The sequence below is a fragment of the Zalophus californianus genome, chromosome 13 (assembly GCF_009762305.2).
Source record: "Zalophus californianus isolate mZalCal1 chromosome 13, mZalCal1.pri.v2, whole genome shotgun sequence".
In the NCBI taxonomy this organism is placed as follows: Eukaryota; Metazoa; Chordata; class Mammalia; order Carnivora; family Otariidae; genus Zalophus; species Zalophus californianus.
In genome coordinates, this window is record NC_045607.1 from 7,800,199 (window position 1) to 7,818,581 (window position 18,383).

Genomic DNA, 18,383 nt, shown 5'->3' on the forward strand with positions numbered 1-18,383 from the left:
CCTGTGAGCACAGAGCTTCCTCGCTGGGGAAGCTGACCCAGAGAGGTTGTGTGACTTGTCCCAGGTCACACAGCAAGGCAGGGGCACCGGGCTCGACCCTCACCTGCCTCTTGGGCTTCTGCCCCTTTCTTGGGGTTCTGGTACAGGATCTCCTGCCTGTGTTGCCCTCCATGGTTCATGGAGTGCTGGGTGAGTCTCTCCCCTTCGTGGGCCTCAGTTTTCTTCCTACGAACACTGAGCCTTACAACATAGAGTTTCTAGAATCCTGACCCAGTGGAATTCTGCCTCCTACGTGGTGCTCATGGGTTCTTTGGACCTTGGGGAGTGGGTTTCATCAGAAAGGCCAACATTTGGGAAGCAGCAGGTACCTGGACTTGTCCTTGGGGAATGAGAAAGAAACCCTGAGGGACTTCTCTCTTCTAGAACAGAGCAGTCTGGCAGGACCACTGACCCTTGTGACCACCATGTCCCCTTAGGGAATGATTCCCCCTCATCAGAGGCCTTGTCCTTGGCTCAACATGCCTCCAACACCCACACCCTGAGGCCTCAGAATCACAGCGTATGCAACCTCAAGCTGCTAGCCCACTCATTTATTCTGACAGTATTTCTCAAACACCTCCCACAGGCCAGGCGCTATTTGAAGTGATGGGGATGGGGCAGCAAACAAAGCAAGGCCTTCGCCCTCATGGAACTTCTGTTCTAGAGAGGGAGACAGACCAAAAAAAACAATATATAGTGTGTCAGATGGAGACCAATCGCTGGTGTGGGGAGGGGGCTATTTTAAATGCAATGGCCAGGGAAGTCCTCACGGACCATGCGACATTGGATCCGTGACTTAAAGCCCTGTGGTTGTCTAGGGGGAGAGTGTTTCAAGGAGAGGGAATAGCAAGTGCAAAGGCCCTGAGGTGGGTGTGTGTTTGGCACACTCCAGGAATAGCAAGGAGGCCAGCGTGGCTGGAGTGTGGGGATCGAGGGGGAGCAGAACAGAAGATGAGGTTGGAGAAGGGACAGGGGAAGCCTTGCTGGCCATTTGAGGGGCTCTGGCTTTTACGCCGAATGAGACGGTGACCCAAGATGGGTGCTGAGCAGGAGGGATGGAACTTGGCTCAACTTTAATAGCCCCCTTTTACTGTGTGCAGAATGGGCTGGGGTAAGGGTGGCAGCAAGGGAACTCCCTAAGGAGGTGACTGCCATATTCTAGGAGGTGCTGCTGGTGACCAGGGTGGTAGCTATGGGGTGGTGGGAGCCCCACAAACACTGGAAAACTGGGAGAGCCGCCGCCAAGTTTCGCTTGTTGGTTGGAGGAAGGGTGTGGGAGTCAAGAACCCCTCAAGGCTTGAGCAATGAGAGGAGGGGTCTGTCAGGGTCTGAGATGGAGGCACCAAGACGGGAACAGTTGGCACAGAGGCAACAGAACGTGGTTCTGGACACATGAGGTCTGAGCTGCTTAAGTTACACCCAGGAGCCTGGAGCCAGGAGGAGAGTAGAAGTCTGGGAGCCATCAGTCTATGTAGATGGTACTTAAAGCCATTTGTCTGGATGAGGGCACCCAGAACAGCACTTGTCAAACTTAATGTGCACACAGATGCCCTGGGGGTCTTGGTAAAATGTAGGTTCTGAGTCAGCAGGTCTGGGGCAGGGCCAGAGAGAAGCTCTCAGGAGATGCTAAGACCCACAGCTGGAATAGCAGGGAAGCAAGGCATCATATTTTATGGGCAAGACCTGCTGGTGGGTGATGAAATCGATAGAGTGGCTTGTGATCAGTATTGGAAAGGAAATGAGACAAGATGAATGCGTATCGTAAGGGCATATATAGGTTCACAGAATGTTGCGATTGTTTGAGTCTGAGTCTCGGGGTGTGTGCTGGGACACAAGGTAATGGTCCCAAAGGTTTGTGAAAACCTGACCTGGGAACGAGGGTAAACAGAAGGGAAGAGGCCCAGGGGCCAAGCCTGGGAGGATGAGGAGGAATGAGTAAGGAGGCAGATAAGGTGACCAGGGAAGGGGGAAGAACAAGACGGAATGTTCTGGAAGCCAAGGGATGAAATACGGGCTCAGACCTGAATTATTATCCTCTGCTTCTCCCCAACCCTGTTGTCATGCACACTTGAGTCTCAGTTTCCTGCACTGTAAAATGGACACGCGACAGTCTCAGGCCATTAGGTGGCTGTAAGTTGGCACTTGGCACAGGACTGGACAAGCTGGTTAATGGTGGAGTGATTCTGATTCTTGTCCTGGACTTTAAGCTTCTCCAGGCCAGCAGGCTGTCCTCCCATGGTGCAGATGAAGAAAGATGAGACCCAGAGCATAGAAAAGGCTTGCCTAAAGCCACCTGAGACAGAGCCTGGATACCCTGACTCCCAGTCCCGTGCTCTCTTTTCTGTGTACCCACTTTCTCCCTTGTTCTTGTGGGTTTGGCCCTGATGTCCTCAGCAGCCCCTGGCTCCAGGCCGGTGCTGGAGACAGACAGCCGCCTGGGGGCTTCCCCAGGGACTGCCTAAAATTCCTCCTGTGGCTAGTGGCCAGGGTAGACGTGCTCCGTCCCTTCCTGTAGCCCTGGCCTTCCCAGCCAGCCAGGAGGAGGAAGGAGCAGAATTTGTGCACCTGCCCACTGTGGGGTCGGGGCACAGGGCCCTGGCCATTGGCCACATGTCTCCTTGGCGTGTGGCGAGGCGGCACCTGAAAGCATTTGTATCAGTCAGAGCCCCAACAGGAAACAGATGGCACGCTCCAATGGGATAATTTGAGAATTTAATGAAGGGTCTGTTTACCCAGGTGTGGACAGGGTGTAGGGAAACCACAAGGGACGGCAGTGTGGGCCATGACCACCCTTGGCCTAGAGAGGGCCTGGTCAGGGCTGTGGCCTTCGGTGGAGGGAGGCCACTAATTTACAGTAATTCTACAGGGAAGGAGCCAGAGGAATGAAAGCCCTCCTCCTCCTCCTTCCCCCTCCCTGTTATCTGTGCAGGGCTGCGGGGGATGAGAGGCAGTAGATGCGTCCATCGAGATGGAGATGGAAGATAGCCAACCCAAGGTCTGTCCCCAGCTGTGAGACCATATGACCGTCAAGCTTCCCAGGGATAGGCGCCCCAGACGAGGACGGGCCTTTTCCACTGGGAAGACTAGCAAGACGTGCCTCTTTGTACCTCAGTTTCCCTGTGCCTCCATGGCCCCCACTCTTGCCTTACCTTCCTGGGTACTTCGTGCTTTCAATAAAGGTATCTTTTTTTTTTTTTTTTTTTAAAGATTTTATTAATTTATTCATGAGAGACAGAGAGAGAGAGAGAGAGAGAAGCAGAGGGAGAAGCAGGCTCCCCGCTGAGCAGGGAGCCCGATGCGGGACTCAATCCCAGGATCCTGGGATCATGACCTGAGCGAAAGGCAGACGCTTAACCATCTGAGCCACCCAGGTGCCCTTTCAATAAAGGTATCTTAAGGTCCAAAGTGTCCTGGGCTCTCTGCTGGGGCCACAGCGGTGCAGATGTAGCAGAGTCCCTCCTCAAGGGCCTTCTAGTCAAGCGGAGAGACTCACACAACAGGACTCCACACAGGCTATGGCGTGGTGGGGGGGCCTGGGGTGACCTCCTCTCCACAGATGGGGGGGTCCCAACCTCTTTCTTCCTCCACAAGGTCTCCGGGGTCAGGGCTCCAGGCCCTCCTGTAACTGCTCGTAGTTTTTTCTGTCCCTGAAAGTTCTTCCTTGGGTCTGCCTGTAGCTTCCCCTGCTTTCTAGAGAATCCAGTGGGGCTTGTTTAGAACGTGCATGGCGATGGATTGTGCAGCATGGGGGGAAGTGGGAGGGAGGAATTTTCGGGGGGAGCCTCCCATGGGGTCCCTGCTATGGCCCCGGATGCTCCGCACCCTGTGACACCCGCAGCCACGGCGACATGGGTCTTCTCCACATGTAGCAGAGAAGGAGGTGAGCTTGGAGCCAGGCAGCCCTGAGGTCTCCACTTTCCTGCTGGGGGTCATGTAAATTCCAGGGAGCCTGGGGTTCCTCTTCTGTAAATGGTTTAATGTCACTGGCCTCCAGGGGTGGCTGTGAGGATTCAGAGCTGATAAGGTGACAGCCTAGGGCGGGGCCTGGTGCCCTGGGGAGTTCAGCCCCTGGGGCTGGATTAACTGTCCCTGAGGTACAGACCCTGTTCTGAGGTCCTGGGGCCTGGGGAGCCTCACAGCCCCCTCCATCATCCCCGCCCTCTGCCTGGGCGTGCCCACCTCCCCATCTCTGCGCCCCCAGGAACAGGCAGAGAAGCCGCTGGGCAGGGGATGGCCCCATCCTCCCCATCACGGCCTTCCCACTTGCAGGACATGGAGGGGGCTCCCATGACCCACACCCGTGCCTGGCCAGGCAGCTCCAGGGCTGGGCGGTGAACCTTCCCCCAACCCCCACCCAAGGAGCCACGCCCACCCTTCCCACCCCCTCTCAGCTCCTGCAGAGACAAATACACTCCTGCTCTGCTCCCTCCAGAGGCACCCAGGGCTCCGGCCTTCTCCTCCCCCCCTGGGCGGGGGAGAAATGGCACGCCATTTCTCCATCTGTGACCCAGGACAAGGATAAAGAGAAGGGCCTCCGGGCTCCATCCCGTCTGTGGGTCCTGCCAGCGTGCAGCACGGCTTGTCTTCTCAAAGCCAGCACCTTCCGCCCCAGAACCCTCCATGATACCCCCTGGCCTTCATTCAAGGCACCCCCCCGCCCCCCCAGAGCTGGGCCAGAGTCTGCCTCTCCAGGCTTCCTGTCCCCACCACACCCCCTGCATGTCCCACAGTGGTCCAACCACTTCCTGCCTCTGCGCCTTTGCTGGGGCTGGTCCCCTGCCAATGCACCTTCTTTACCCCCTTCTTCCACGCCTCTCCCCCGACTCACCCAGTCCTTCAGAGGCCAGGCAGCTCAGGCTGCTTCCTCTGAGCTCCCTTGGCCTGACCCTAGGTGCTACCCGGGGCCAACGCCATGGTGTGCACACAGTTGGCGCTTACTGTTTGCAGAACGAACAAGAGGCAGTTCTGGCATTTTCTCCCAGGCTGAGGAAGCACTGATGTGGGGAGTGCTTCCTGGGCCGGGCCCAAGCTCAGCGCCATAGTGCTCGGACCTCCCCAAATCTCACAGCCGCCTGGCCAAGAAAGCACCATTGTGCCCAATTTACAAACAGGGTGCCCGAAGGTTGTGGAACCTTGCTCGAGGTCTCGTAGCTCAGAGCAAGGAGAGCAGGGCTTTGAATCCAGGGCCATCTGACTTCAGAAACGCTGTTAAAGAGTGTCCCGCTTTCATTTGGGGCTGTCCTATGTCCCTGGGGGATTTTCCACCCACGGAGGGGGCAGACCCAACGTTCCCCTGTCCTCCCTGGGCCCTGAGACCTCAACCCCAGCTGCCATTTGGGAGCGTTCCTTCCCTGTCCGGGGCCTCAGTTTCCCTGCCTGCAAAGCAAGGAATGACGAGCCAGTATCAGGCTTATGTAAGCCACTTTTGGTGCTTGATGACACCTGTTCAAATCCCAGCTCCACCATCTTTTGGGGCCAATTATCTCACCCCATCAGGCCTCTGTTTTCTCATCTGCAAAATGGGAACAACTGAGTTCAAGGGGCTATGAGCTCCACCTGAGCCTCCTTGGTCAGGGTTTGGCCTCTGAAAGGTCTCCTCGGTGGGCTGGTAGGGTGATTGTTTTCATCTGCCCCCTGGGGGCTGCCAGATGCGCCCCACCAGCCGGCCCTGGAGAGGGTGGGGTGTGTGAGGAGACCAGCCTGGAGCCTGGGCCCTCCCACCCCACTGCCTGCCCCCCCCAACCGGGCCCCCCACCCAGCGACAAAGCCTGCGGCACTTCCTCTCCCCGCCTGGCAGGCCGCCTGGCCCGGCCCCTTCTCTAAGGAAGCGCATTTCCTGCCTCCCCGGGCCAGGCTGGATGAGCCGGGAGCTCCCCACCGCTGCCGGTCATACCCCAGCTTCCAGCCGCATCCCCAGGCCGGGACTCCTGCCGCAGCTGCCGTCCGCAGGAGCCCAGCACCCCCTCCCCGCTCATCCTTCGGCCAGCGACCCCCGGCCCGGCCCTGCGCCCCCGTGCCCACTTCTCCTGACCTCTCGGCCGCCACCTCAGAAGGCTGGAGCAGGGACGCCGTCGCTCCGGCTGCCTGTTCCCCTTGGGTCCCCGCTCGCGCCCACGCCGGCCCCCACGCCCGCCCGCAGCCCTGCCCCTGGACACCGGATAAGGCCCAGCGCACAGACCCCCTGGTGGACAGCATGGACCGCCGCACGCTTCCCCTGGTCGTTGCCCTACTGCTGGCCGTCTGCAGCCCCAGGCCCACAAGTAGGTGTCCAGGGACCCCAGGTGGGGAGACTCGGCCCCAAGTGTTCCTGGCCTCTACCCTGGTCCTGACCTCATGCCCAGTGGGGCTGTCCAGGGGGGTTTGGACAGCCCAAGGTGGACACCATAGGGTGACCAACCACCCCGGTTTGGCAAGACAAAGACCTTTCAGCCCTAAACGTCTCAAGCAAATGGGCATGAGTTATTTGCCTTAACCCCGGCCTCTGCCCTCCCAGCTCTGTCCAGTTTCTCCCCCAGGAAGCCCAGGTCCGAGAGTGCTGTGCAGCCCTGGGAGGGTCTCCTGCCCTCTCTGGGCCTTAAGGTTCCCATCTGAGGAACCTGTGGGAAGGAGGGCGTGTGGATTCACAGTCCGCACTAGGGCTCTTGGTTCAAATCTCACATGGTTACTTCCTCGCGGTGTGATATTGGGGGACTGCCTTTGGGCCGCTGAGCAAAGCGGGGATGGGAATGGAACTCTTCGGGGGCTGTTGTGGGGGGTGGCCGTGAGGCCGTGCTTGTAGAGCTCCGGAGCAGGCTGGAGGATTCTGTGTTGTTATTGTGGCTTTATGATTAGCTTTAAATTCCTGCCTCTCACTTCCCCGGGGCCTGTGAGTGGCACCCAGAACACTCTTGAACTTAGCTCTCGCTCTCTGCCTCGACTCACCCTCTCTTCTTCAAGAATGCGGCAGGGTGGGGACACAGGCCCAGACTAAGGGTTCTGTGGGGGCGGCTCAGCCTGGGGGTTCTTCCAGGCAGTCATGGCTCTGCAGCCTTCCGAAACTGACCAGATGAGAGGCCATGAGGAGCTGGGGACTCCCATATCTTCATGCCATTCATGTGGGCCTTGCTGTGTCTGCCCCTCACCCACCTAAAGCCACAGGACAGCCCTATGGGCACCCCTTCACCCATGGCACATCCAGAAACTCTCTAAAGAATCTGGTGTTGGGAGTCGGGGGAGAACATAGGGGAAGAGCACAACGGTGGCCGCCTCCCTACCTGATCCCACCTTGTGGCATTTTAAAGCCCCTAGTCCTTGGTCTCTAAACCTCTACGACTGCCTCACGGATCACAGGGAACTGTCGCAGACACTAAGTGACCTAGCACAGATTTGACCCTAGACTTGTGGCTCCTAACCACGTGTAATGTGCACCTCCCCGCCCCCATATAACTTCTGGCAACCCCGTAAGATGGCTGCCTGTATCGCCCCATTTTACAGTAAGTGGAGGCTGTGATCTGCCAAGTTCACACAGCTCAGACAGAAGCCCACCTGAGCTCCACAACAGGCCTGAAGGCTGCCCTGCCTTTCTCCCACCTCTCCCACATTTCTAGCTTGATAACACTGCCATCTTTGTCATCATCAGAGGAAGATCCCTGTAGATCTTTAGGGTCTGGTTTTATAGGATGGAAGGCAGTGGTGTGCTGGCAAATAATGAACAACAGGGGTGGAGGGCGTTGGGGATAGTATTTGTTAATGTCCAGGGTGTAAATGTTCCCACATGGCTGATTTCAAGCTACCAGCTCACCAAGCTTGCAGTTGGGATGCAGTGTCCCCAGGACCTTTGCCCGATATTTCTACCACACAGATGCAACAGACATCTGACCCCAAGAGCATAGAATATAGTAAAATAATTAGGAAGTAATTAGTTTTGATATTTATTACCGTTTTTAAAATACACTTTATTTTTAAGCTTATACAATTTAATTTTTTTAAGATTTTATTTGTTTATTTTTTAATATTTTATTTATTTATTTGACACAGAGAGAGAGCAGAAGTAGGCAGAGCGGCAGGCAGAGGGAGAAGGAGAACCAGACTTCTTGCCGAGCAGAGAGCCCGATGCGGGGCTCAATCCCAGGACCCTGGGATCATGACCTGAGCCGAAGGCATATGCTCAACCAACTGAGCCACCCAGGTGCCCCAAGATTTTATTTTTTTTAAGTAATCCGTACACCCAATGTGGGGCTTGAACCTACAACCCTGAGGTCAAGAGTCACATGCTCCATTGACTGAGCCAGCCAGGTGCCCCCAAATTCAATTTTTAAAAAAGATGTTATTAGAGAGAGAGAGAGAGAGAACTAGCAGGGGAAGGGGCAGAGGGCGAGGAAGAAGCAGACTCTCCACTGAGCAGGGAGCCTAATATGGGTCTCTATCCCAGGACTCTAGGATCATGACCTGAGCCGAAGGCAGAACCTTAACCTACTGAGCCACCCAGGTGCCCCCCAAAATTTAATTTTTAATAATGGCTATGTTTAATAGCCAGTTGGAAAAACTGATAATTTATCAGTCTGCTCCTGGGAGTGGGTACCAGTATCCCAGTGATCATAGGATTCAAGGACATTCCAAACCATCCAGCCCAACTCTTTGACAGTCTGGGAAACTGAGGCCCTTGGAGGGCAGACGGAGGCCCGGGTCAGGGTGTGGAACCCAGATCTCCACGCTGGGGTGGAGGATGGGAGTGACCCAGGCATCCTCAGTCAGGCCGGAGAGGGTAAAAATGGGTCCAAAACAGGTCCAAGAGTGGTCCAGCCTTCTGGGAACACAGCTTGGCAGAATCTCTTAATACCCTAGCCTGTGTACCGGCTCAACCTTCAGCCTTTTGGAGTTACTTGCCCAAGTCTGTCAAGATCCATATAGTCCATAGGTGCCTGTAACAAAAACCCAACTGGAAACCACCCAAATGTCCATCAGCCTGGGCCCTAGCAAAAGAATTGGTATTCAGTGAAATACCAGTCAAAACCGAGAAAAAGCTGAATTTGGATCTATACTATTGTGCACGGATGTCTGGGACCCAGCGTTAGGTGCTCCCAAAGCAGTGACTCCATTACTGCCAGAATAAAATAGGAACAGGGGTGCCGGGTGGCTCAGTCGGTTAAGCGTCTGCCTTCGGCTCAGGTCATGATCCCGGGGTCCTGGGATCGAGCCCCGCGTCGGGCTCCCTGCTCAGTGGAAAGCCTGCTTCTCCCTCTCCCTCTGCCTGCCACTCCCTCTGCTTGTGCTCTCTCTTTCACTATCTCTCTCTCTCTCTCTCTCTCTGTGTCAAATAAATAAAATCTTAAAAAAAAAAAAAAAAAAGGAACAGTGCATGGTACACGTGGGGACAATCCCGAGGTCTCTGTTCTCCAGCACAAGCTTTCTCTAGGGAATTGTCTCTAAAGACACTTTTTTTGCCACGTTGGGATATTTTTTTTTAAAGAGCAAACATGTAGATTTTTAAAGAGCAATTTGATTATATAGTCACTTAAGTCTACTCAAAGAAAACAGATAAGGAGGAAAAAAAGATCACTTCCCAAGTTCCATCATTAACATAGGCATTGTTAGGTGGGTTGCCTACTAGCTTTCGTCTAGCTCTTTAAGGTAATTTTAATGCAGATGGATCAACATTTGGGAGTCTTGGGGGACCCTTCTCATGACCCAGAAAGTTTCTATGTTGTCAGGTAGACCCCATAACTGTCCCCTTGTGGTTCCGGAATGTTCTGTCCCTTAGATGTGCCATCCCGTCGCTTGTCTAACAAATCCCTTATTGCTGAATATCTAGGTGGTTTCCCCACTGAGGCTAGTTATAAATACCACCACCGTGCACGCTTTTGGTACATGCACCTCTTCCTGTATCTTGGAGTATTTCACTTGGATAGAGTCCCAGAAGTGGGGGTGCTGGGATTTGAGGCTCATGTTGGGTGGCTGGGATCAAAGCGTGTCTGCGGAGTGTGGACAAGCCTTCGCTGGAGGGACAGAGGCGGGACTTGGAGCCCTGTGCTGGGGGTCTGGGCCTCTCCAGAGAGGGGACAAGTGACACCGGACAGAGACCACAAATGCCCGTCTCTTAGAGCCCGCACTTCAGGGCAGCTTCCCACTTGCCAGGAGGTAAAAGAGGAGCTGTGTGAGCCAGGAGAGATGAGCCCCTGGGGGTGGTGAGGACATGACCGTTGAGATTCTCTCTCATCTCAGCCAGACGGAGAGTGACACTAAGACCCAGCTCCAGCCCCGGCTTTGGGACATCAGCCCTGCAGGCTGAAGAGGACCATCCTCCAGGGCTGAGCTGGCTTCATACGTGGGGTAGGGATGGAGGTGAAGAGGCAAATGTCTTAACCTTAACCTTCACAAAAGCCCAGTGAAGCAGACACTCCTGTCTCCCCCATGGCACAGCTGAGGAGGCTGGGGCACAGGCAGGTGAAGAAATTTGCCCAAGTAACAGCCCAGGAAGGAGCAGCTGGGGCTTGCGCCCTGGGTCGAACCATCGCATCATACTGCCTGGGGGAAGATGAGGTTTGATTCCCCTTCTTGCCCTGACACTGGCCCTCACAGCTGGAGTGCCACCAGATCAGTCCTGACAAGACGACATTCACAACAGGGTTTTGAAGGTTGAACAGAAGTTGACCAAGAGGTCAAGTAAAGGAAGACCGTTGGTCTGGGAGCAAGCAGGGCAGCCGCAGGGAATGAGGTGTGTGTGGAGGAAGAGCTCACCTCTCCCCGGTGGGCATAAGTTCTCATGAGAGCAGTTGCCAGTCCTGAGCCTCTTCATGCATCACAAGCCTGCTGAGCGCTGTGCAGGTGTCATCCGACCAACATTTGCAGCAACTCGATGAGTAAGCTATTGTGATTGCCATCATCCCCATTGTACAGATAATAACACTGAGGCACAGAGAGGAAGCTGGAAGGTGGCAGAATCAGGAGCTGAGCCTTGGCATCCATCAGATCATTGCACTTTTGTTAAGATTTTATTCATTTATTTGAGAGAGAGCACAAGCAGGGCAAGTGGCAGAGGGAGAAGGAGAAGCAGGCTCCCCGCTGAGCAAGGAGCCCGACGCTAGGCTCCATCCCAGGACCCTAGGATCATGACCTGAGCTGAAGGCAGACACTTTAACGACTGAGCCACCCAGGTGCCCCTGCACTTTTTTTTTTTTTAAGATTTTATTTATTTATTTGACAGAGAGGACAAGCAGAGGGAGCGGCAGAGGGAGAGGGAGAAGCAGACCCCTCACTGAGTGGGGAGCCCGATGCGGGGCTCAATCCCAGGACCCTGGGGTCATGACCTGAGCCAAAGGCAGACGCTTAACCAACTGAGCTACCTAGGTGCCCCAGATCCCTGCACTTTTTAATTCCATGTTAGGTGGTGGAGTGTGGACTTGACCCTGCGGGCACTGAGGAGCCACGGGGAAGATTGGAGAGGGAGACTTGAGGCCTCGCTGGGGGTGGCTGAGCTGGATGCTGGGACATCTGGGAGGCTATAATGGGACCCTGAAAGGAGCAAAGGATGGATGGATAGCTGGGTGATTGAAGAAGAGAAAAAAAAAAACAGAAAGCCCGTGGGAAAGGCTCTGCCCTTGTATTAGGAAATAATCACAGCCACTGTGTTCAGAACGCTTACTGGGTACCAGGCGGACGCCCAGCTGCAAATACAGACCCTGAGACGTAATAGCTGGGCGACCTCGGGCAAATTCTTGTACCTGGGCAGTCTTGTCTCTCCAGGCATCACATGGTTCCAATGAGAGTACCCACCTGTAGGGCTGCTGCAGGAATCAAATGAATGAACTCATGTCAAGCCTTGCAACAGTACCTGGCTCTCAGTAAGCATGATGGAAGCTGTTTTGCAAATGGGGAAACTGAGACTCAGAGAAGTTGGGCTTTTGCTCAAGGTGACCATTGTTTTGAGGGGTAGAGCTGGGATTTGACCCGGGCCGTCTGGTTCTGGAGTTGCTCTCCTTGACCGTTATTCTCTGTGACCTTTCAAGGTGCTGGGGTGGCCAGGCAGAAAGCTCTGAGGTGGCTCTATGCTCCTGGGTGGGGGCGGAGGAGGAAGGGGACAGAGGTGGGGGGGGGTGGCTCCTGGGTTTCTCACTCGGGCCGGGTCACCCAGGCCCCTAGCGGCGCCTCCTCCAACCCGGGTCCCGGGAGGCCCTGGCGTTTCCCTTGGTGCCAGGGGATTGTTTTCAGCTCTGTCTGGGCCCGCCTCCGGCTCCGGGAGACAGGCCCGGGCGTCATACTCCCTCCTGTCTCCCCATTCTCGTCTGCGGGGTGGGGGCAGCCAGGATTCGAAAAGGCCCCAAAATAAATGGACCTCTTATCTGATCTCCCAGCCTGGCCTGTTATCTGATCATTACATAATGGCCAGGCCCGTGGCCTCTCCCGCTGACGGCATGGAGGAGGTGGCCCCGGGCGGCCCAGGCAATCCAGGAGGAACTGGGGTTCCTGGAAGTCTGGGGAGGGGGCAGGGAAAGTCCGAAGGAAAGGAGGAAGTCACTGTGCTAATCTGCAGGCCAGACCCCGGGTCATGCAGAGAGAGGTGGGTCTGAGGCCCAGCCTGGTCAGCCACGTGCTGTGTGACTCTGGCACATCCCGCCTCTCCGGGCCTCAGTCTCCCCATCTGTATAGGAAGGGTTTAGACCAGGTAGCAGCCAAGAAATCTGTGTTCGCTGGTAGGGAAAGCGAGGGGGGGTGGGGAACACTGAGGGGCTTATTGGGTCACCAGGGGCTGAGACAGCAGGAGTTGGTGTCAGCCCTTGTGTCTGCTGGGATGAGGGGGGCTGCTGGCCTGGGACACCACTGACCTGCAGACTGCCCCATCCCACCACTTCACCCCTACCCCCTAAGAGAGTCCATTCTTCTCCAATGACTGAAGTCAATCAAATAATGGTAACCCAAAGAACCGCCATATGCCCTGTTCTCATGGAGTCCTCCCAACAACCTCTGTGGGTTCTAACTGTCCTTTCACAAATGAGGAAACTGAAGCCCAAAGTGGTGAAATCGTTCACCAAAGCCACATAGCCAGTAAGTGCGGGCCTGAGATTCAAACACAGGTTGGCCTGGCTCCAGGGACCTTGCCTTGAATCAAAATGCCATAGGACACTTGCACTGTGACCCTTGCACACAAGAAAGGGCCAGGGCAAGGATTTACAGGGTCTGGGCCCCCATAGTCGCCAAACGACCTAGTCCTGAAATTATCCCTCCCAAGGTGCTGGGGCGGGTGGCATGGCCGCAGCTAGGGACGGCCATCTTAAGTCCTCCTCTGACCTCTGGGGGTCCTGAGCCCAGCAACGCTGGCTTAGGAAAAAGACTGCCCGATAGCCTGGGATTCGGAAGAAGCCTCCCTACCCCCCTTCTCTGAGCTGGCGACGGCTGGACGTGCGGCCAGCCCCTCCGCGCCCATCTTTGATCTCCAAGAAAACAGGAAGTGAGCGCGACAAGATGGAGACACAAACTTCCAAACAGTCTCCCCTTCTCTGTCCTCCTTCCCTCCTCCGGAGCCCCCCCTTCCTCGGCACATTCCTTAGGACGAGGTGTAGGGGCCTCATTTCCTCTTCCTCCTCTGCTGGGTCAGGGTGAAATTCCATTGCCTTCCCTCAGGACCTGTGTTTCCGAGCAGCCCAGGAGCAGGCTCCGTGGCCCAGGCCTCCTCCCACAGCCGCCCTCTGAACCCGGGCCGCCCTTCTGGCTCGCTCCCTCCCTTGGGGCCAGGAGACTCAACCCTCCTTGGCCCCATTCCTCCCAGCCTCCTCAAGGCACAGGAGGGGAGGTTTTGGGAAGTTTTCCTCTCCCGATCTTAGCTCTTGTCTCCCTTTGGAGTGAACCAGCCAGGAGGCTTGGATGCGTGCACCTGTGAGCTCAGCCCCACAGCTAGGGTTGCAGGATGTAGCAAATAAAAATATAGGATGCCCAGTTAAATTTGAGTGTCAGATAAACAGCGAAAAAAAATTCAGTGTAAGTATGTCCCATGCAATAGCTGGGATACACTTATACTTTTAAAAATTAATCTTTTTTTTATTTATTCAAATTTAACCGGGTATCCTGCACTTTATCTGTCAGCCCTACCCCTAGTCACACTGTGACCTCAGGCAAGAGACTTTTCCTTCCTGAGTCTTAGTTTCTCCATCTGTGGAATGGTTATAATGCTATCCACCTTGTAGGGTAGCTGTGGGGATGCAGAAAGCCCTAAGCCAGTGCCAAGCGCGAGGCATTCGGAACTTGGGAATGACTGTCCACCACCGTATTCTCACCTGGTGCTCTCTCTGGATGTGCTTCCCCAACAGGTCTTGCAGAAACAGTCCATTGTGACCTACAGCCTGTGGACGCCGAGGTGACATATATTACGAGTCAAGTTTCTAAGGGCTGCGTGGCTCAGGTCCCCAATGCCACCCTTGAAGTTCACATTCTCTTCCTGGAATCCTCAAGGGTGAGTGCTTGGTGGCAGGGTTGGGGTTGGGGTCCCAGAGAAAGGCCCAGGGCCAATGGGATGAGGGGAGCCTTCCTTGTGGCTGTCCCTGGAACAGCGGGGCGTGTCCTCACGAGGGTCCCTGCCAGGAGGGATACGTGGGCATTTCACAGGGCCAGTAAGGAATGGCATTTCTGGGGCCAGCATCACGGAGGTCTTCTGGAAGCCACAAGTCCCAGGTGGGAAGGGCTGGGTGTGGCCAGTGACTGAGTGGAGAAGAGCCAGGTGAGCGGTGGAAGGGACCAGGTGAGCTGTCACCTGTGCACCTGCAGTGATGGGGAGCTTGGTGCTTCTCGGCAGACTGAGCTCCCCTCCAGGCAGCTTGGGTTTTGAGCAAGTGCTTCCCTCAGTTGAGCTCAAATCTCCCTCCCTACAATGTCCCCCACTGAACATCGGTGACCTGGCCAGGCAGCCCACAGAGACTGAAGCCAGTGATGCCACCTTGGAGACCACTGTCCCTACTGAGGTCCAGCATTAGCCAAAGTCCCTCCTAATGATAATAACACACTTGTGGAGTGCTTGCTATGCGCTAGGTTCTGCACCAGGCTCACCGTGTGCTAGATTCTGTGCGAGGCTCACTCTGTGCTAGGTACTGTTAGAGGCCTACTAAGAGCCAGGAATGGGGTTCAACATCTTCCATGTCTGAAGCCTCCCAAGGGCCTAATCTGTCAGAATCTGTTATTGCTCCCACTTTTCGGAGGGGGAAACTGAGGCAGGCCTAGAGAGGTGAAGCCACACGCCCAAGGCCAGAGTTCGCACTAGATTCTGGGGGACTCCAAACTAGGCTGTCGCCTGGCTCCTCAGCAGGTCTGTGTCCTGGCAGCATTTGGCCTGCCTGGGCTGGTGGCCACACCTGGCTGGTGTGGCCTCAGGTCCTGATAGCGATTCAGTGGTGTCAGCTCAGTAAACTTGTGGCCAGGCTGCTCCTGAAACTGTTGAGTTGCCCTGCGTTTGTGTGGTGATAAGACGGTGCCCAGACCACCAATATCGAGGGGGGCCTGCTCCCCACCGCCCTGCCTGCCACCAGGACTGTGGGCCTCGATAATCCCCAAACTGAGATAGTGCCAGACACACGTTATATGGTTTCCAAAGCCATTGTAATTTTTTTCCAGTTTGGTAATGATACGGAACGTAAGATTGCCCTCTATAAGCTCATTTTGTTTGTTCTGATGACCCGTCACTGGGTGACTGGGATCCGCCCCCCCTCCCCAATCACTCAACAAGGGGCCGGAGTCCGAGAAAAGCCCCCTGCCAAGTGCCCAGGTCTGTGGGAAACAGATGTGTAGACAGCCAGCCAGGATCTGGGTGATGGGTGTTCTCTTTGGGAGCACAGGACAGGGGTATGGCAGCTGCTGTGGGATTAGACAGGGCTTCCAGGAGGAAGGAACAACAGTAAGATGTCCAGGAGTGAAAGAGGTGGTAGAGAAGAGCTGAGGACAGAGTGAGCCACAGGCAGGTGAGTGGACTGTGGTTAGGGTCAAGATGTGGTTCACTGTGGCGGGAGCTTATAGTTCACCTTGGGGCGGGGCTGGGGAGATGCAAAGGCCCTGCCACTATTTTAAGGAGCTTGGTCTTTCTGCTGTGGATAGTGAGAGTCACTGGAGGGTTTTTAGGGCCACGGTGCGATGCCAGTGTAACTCACGTCCTCCTAGAGCTCATGACAACAGACCCTCCCGTCGCTCTCTGTCTCTTCCGGAGGACTCAGCCCGTGGAGCATCTGGCTTTTAATCCAAGAAGCCAGGCTGCAAGCCCCAGGCCTGTCAGGCATATCTGTTTGAGGGGGTGGTAGAGAGAGCTGGGGTTCAGGAGACTGGGGCTTCAGCCTTGGATACGTCACTGACCAGCACCTCATATAGTACCTGGCACGTGGAGGGGGCTCCCCTTCCCCTCACTCTTCCACACCCACACAGTTCTTGAGCTCAGGGACTCAGTGAAGAATCACAGTGTTAGAATCTGGCCCAGGGCCCGGCAGATAGCAAATAACCGTTTGCTGAAGGCGTGAGTGCAAGAACGCGCTGCTAGGTGGCCTCGACCCAGCAGGTGCAAACACGGGCTCTGGAGCTGGACCGTCTGCAGACTGAAGTCTGCCTTCCCACCTTACAGCAGCAGGACCTTGGGCCGCTTCTCTAGGCCTTGGTTTTCCACAGGAAATATGGGGGCGATAATAGTACCTCCCTCACAGGGGGTTTGCGAGGATCCGGTGGGGTAGAGCAGGCCAATATTGAGTGCGGGGCTGCCCAGAGTGACTGCTCATCCTACAGTAGCTCTGCTTGTTGTTATTCGTATGTTATTATCTTTCTATACACACACACACACACACACACACACACACACACACATTATATAACAACAATATCTTCTTGTTTTTTTTAAAGATTTTATTTATTTATTAGAGAGAGAGAATGAGAGATAGAGAGCACGAGAGGGAAGAGGGTCAGAGGGAGAAGCAGACTCCCCGCCGAGCAGGGAGCCCGATGTGGGACTCGATCCCGGGACTCCAGGATCATGACCTGAGCCGAAGGCAGTCGCTTAACCAACTGAGCCACCCAGGCGCCCAATATCTTCTTGTTATTATATGTTATTATCTTTGGCCTCCGGGTCTCACCTGTAAATACCCCGCTCTTAACAAGCATGCTATAGTTTCCAGAACATCTTCACATCGGTCCACTAATTTGATCCCCAAAAGTTATTGCTACGAGGTAGCTGAGGCAGGGGCCATGAATCTCTTTTCAGAGGGGGCCACTGAGGTCCAGCCTGACGGAGCTGGGCCTCCCCACCAGGAGCTCCTGGCCTCCCTGCCCCAGGGGCCCATGATCCCAGCCCCCCAGACCCTATGCTGTGACATGGAAGGCACCTTCCTCTCCAAATAGGCCCCCCCAGAAATCGGGTCCATAGCCTGACAGTGCCCCCCACCAAACAGTCCTGGCCAGGTGCCTGCTCGGTGCCCAGCCTGTGCTGGGTATTGATGGTACAAAGAGAAAACAGACCCGACCTCTGCCCTTGAGCCACTCCCAAGCCAGGGGAGGCAGAGGTGGGCATTGACAGCGTGATGGGATTAGCAATGGGGGGCACACGGGGCTGGGGAGGGAAAGGGGCATTAGTGAAAGGCTCTCGGTGTCCAGCCAGACAGAGAGGGTGGTGAAGGGCATCCCAGGCAGAGGGCACCGCACAAGCAAAGCCCTGGGGCCAGAAACATGAGCTGGCGGCGGGCATGTGTGTGGCAGCTGTCTCAGCAACCAGCCCAAGCCCTCCCGACCTGTGGCCGCCGTCTTCCAACACTGGCCCACAGAAACGGCTTTCCCGTCCACCCCTGCGTAGCCTCCGCATCCTCAGATTTCCTGTGGGTGGGTGGCAGATGAGCTGTGGCAGCCAAGAGGCTCAGGGAAGAAAGGTCCGTAGCAGACAGATGAGGGGGCCATTGGGCAGGGGCTCTATCTTGCTGGGTCCCCAAAGGGCAGGCCGGAGCCTGGATTCCGGGAGGGGGCCCGGGGTCACATCCTGACCCGCGGAGACAGGAAACTGGCCTGGTGTCTCAGCAATTCCCGTCAGACTGACTGCACGGGTCTGCTGTCTTCCTTACAAGCCCCAGGCAGCCGGGCCAGAGCTGGGGCAACCGCTGATTCACCCTACTTCTGGGCAAACCCCGGGGAGCTAAGGACACCCCACCCATCTCCAAGCAGATGGAAGCTGCTGGGCTCTTGCACTGACTCATTCCTGACCAGAGGGGCAGGCAAGGTGGCTCAGGCAGAGAGGAAGAGGGGGAGGGGCCCAGGGCTCCCCCAGACTGTCCTAGGAGGCTGTGAAGGGTTCTGGAGGGCAGTGTCGCTCTCAGACCTGGGCAATGGGGGCCCCTGTTCAGGCCCCACAATTAATGGCCCTTCTC

The 18,383-nt window shown here is 55.7% G+C and overlaps 1 protein-coding gene across 5 annotated transcripts in view; it reads left to right on the plus strand.

The window, feature by feature from the left end:
* The first annotated feature begins 5,866 nt into the window (after positions 1-5,866).
* The window catches only part of ENG (endoglin), a 33,289-nt gene continuing 20,772 nt past the window's right edge, over positions 5,867-18,383 (plus strand). For 2 of the 5 annotated variants that reach the window (XM_027614817.2, XM_027614820.2), the window contains exons 1-2: positions 5,868-6,299; positions 14,319-14,461. In XM_027614817.2, coding sequence (XP_027470618.1) covers positions 6,233-6,299; positions 14,319-14,461 — 210 coding nt within the window. In that variant the 5' untranslated portion in view covers positions 5,868-6,232. Of the gene's footprint in view, positions 6,300-8,150; positions 8,207-13,764; positions 13,888-14,318; positions 14,462-18,383 lie in introns of those variants that run through there. The other 3 variants (XM_027614818.2, XM_027614819.2, XM_027614821.2) reach the window with 3 other exon arrangements.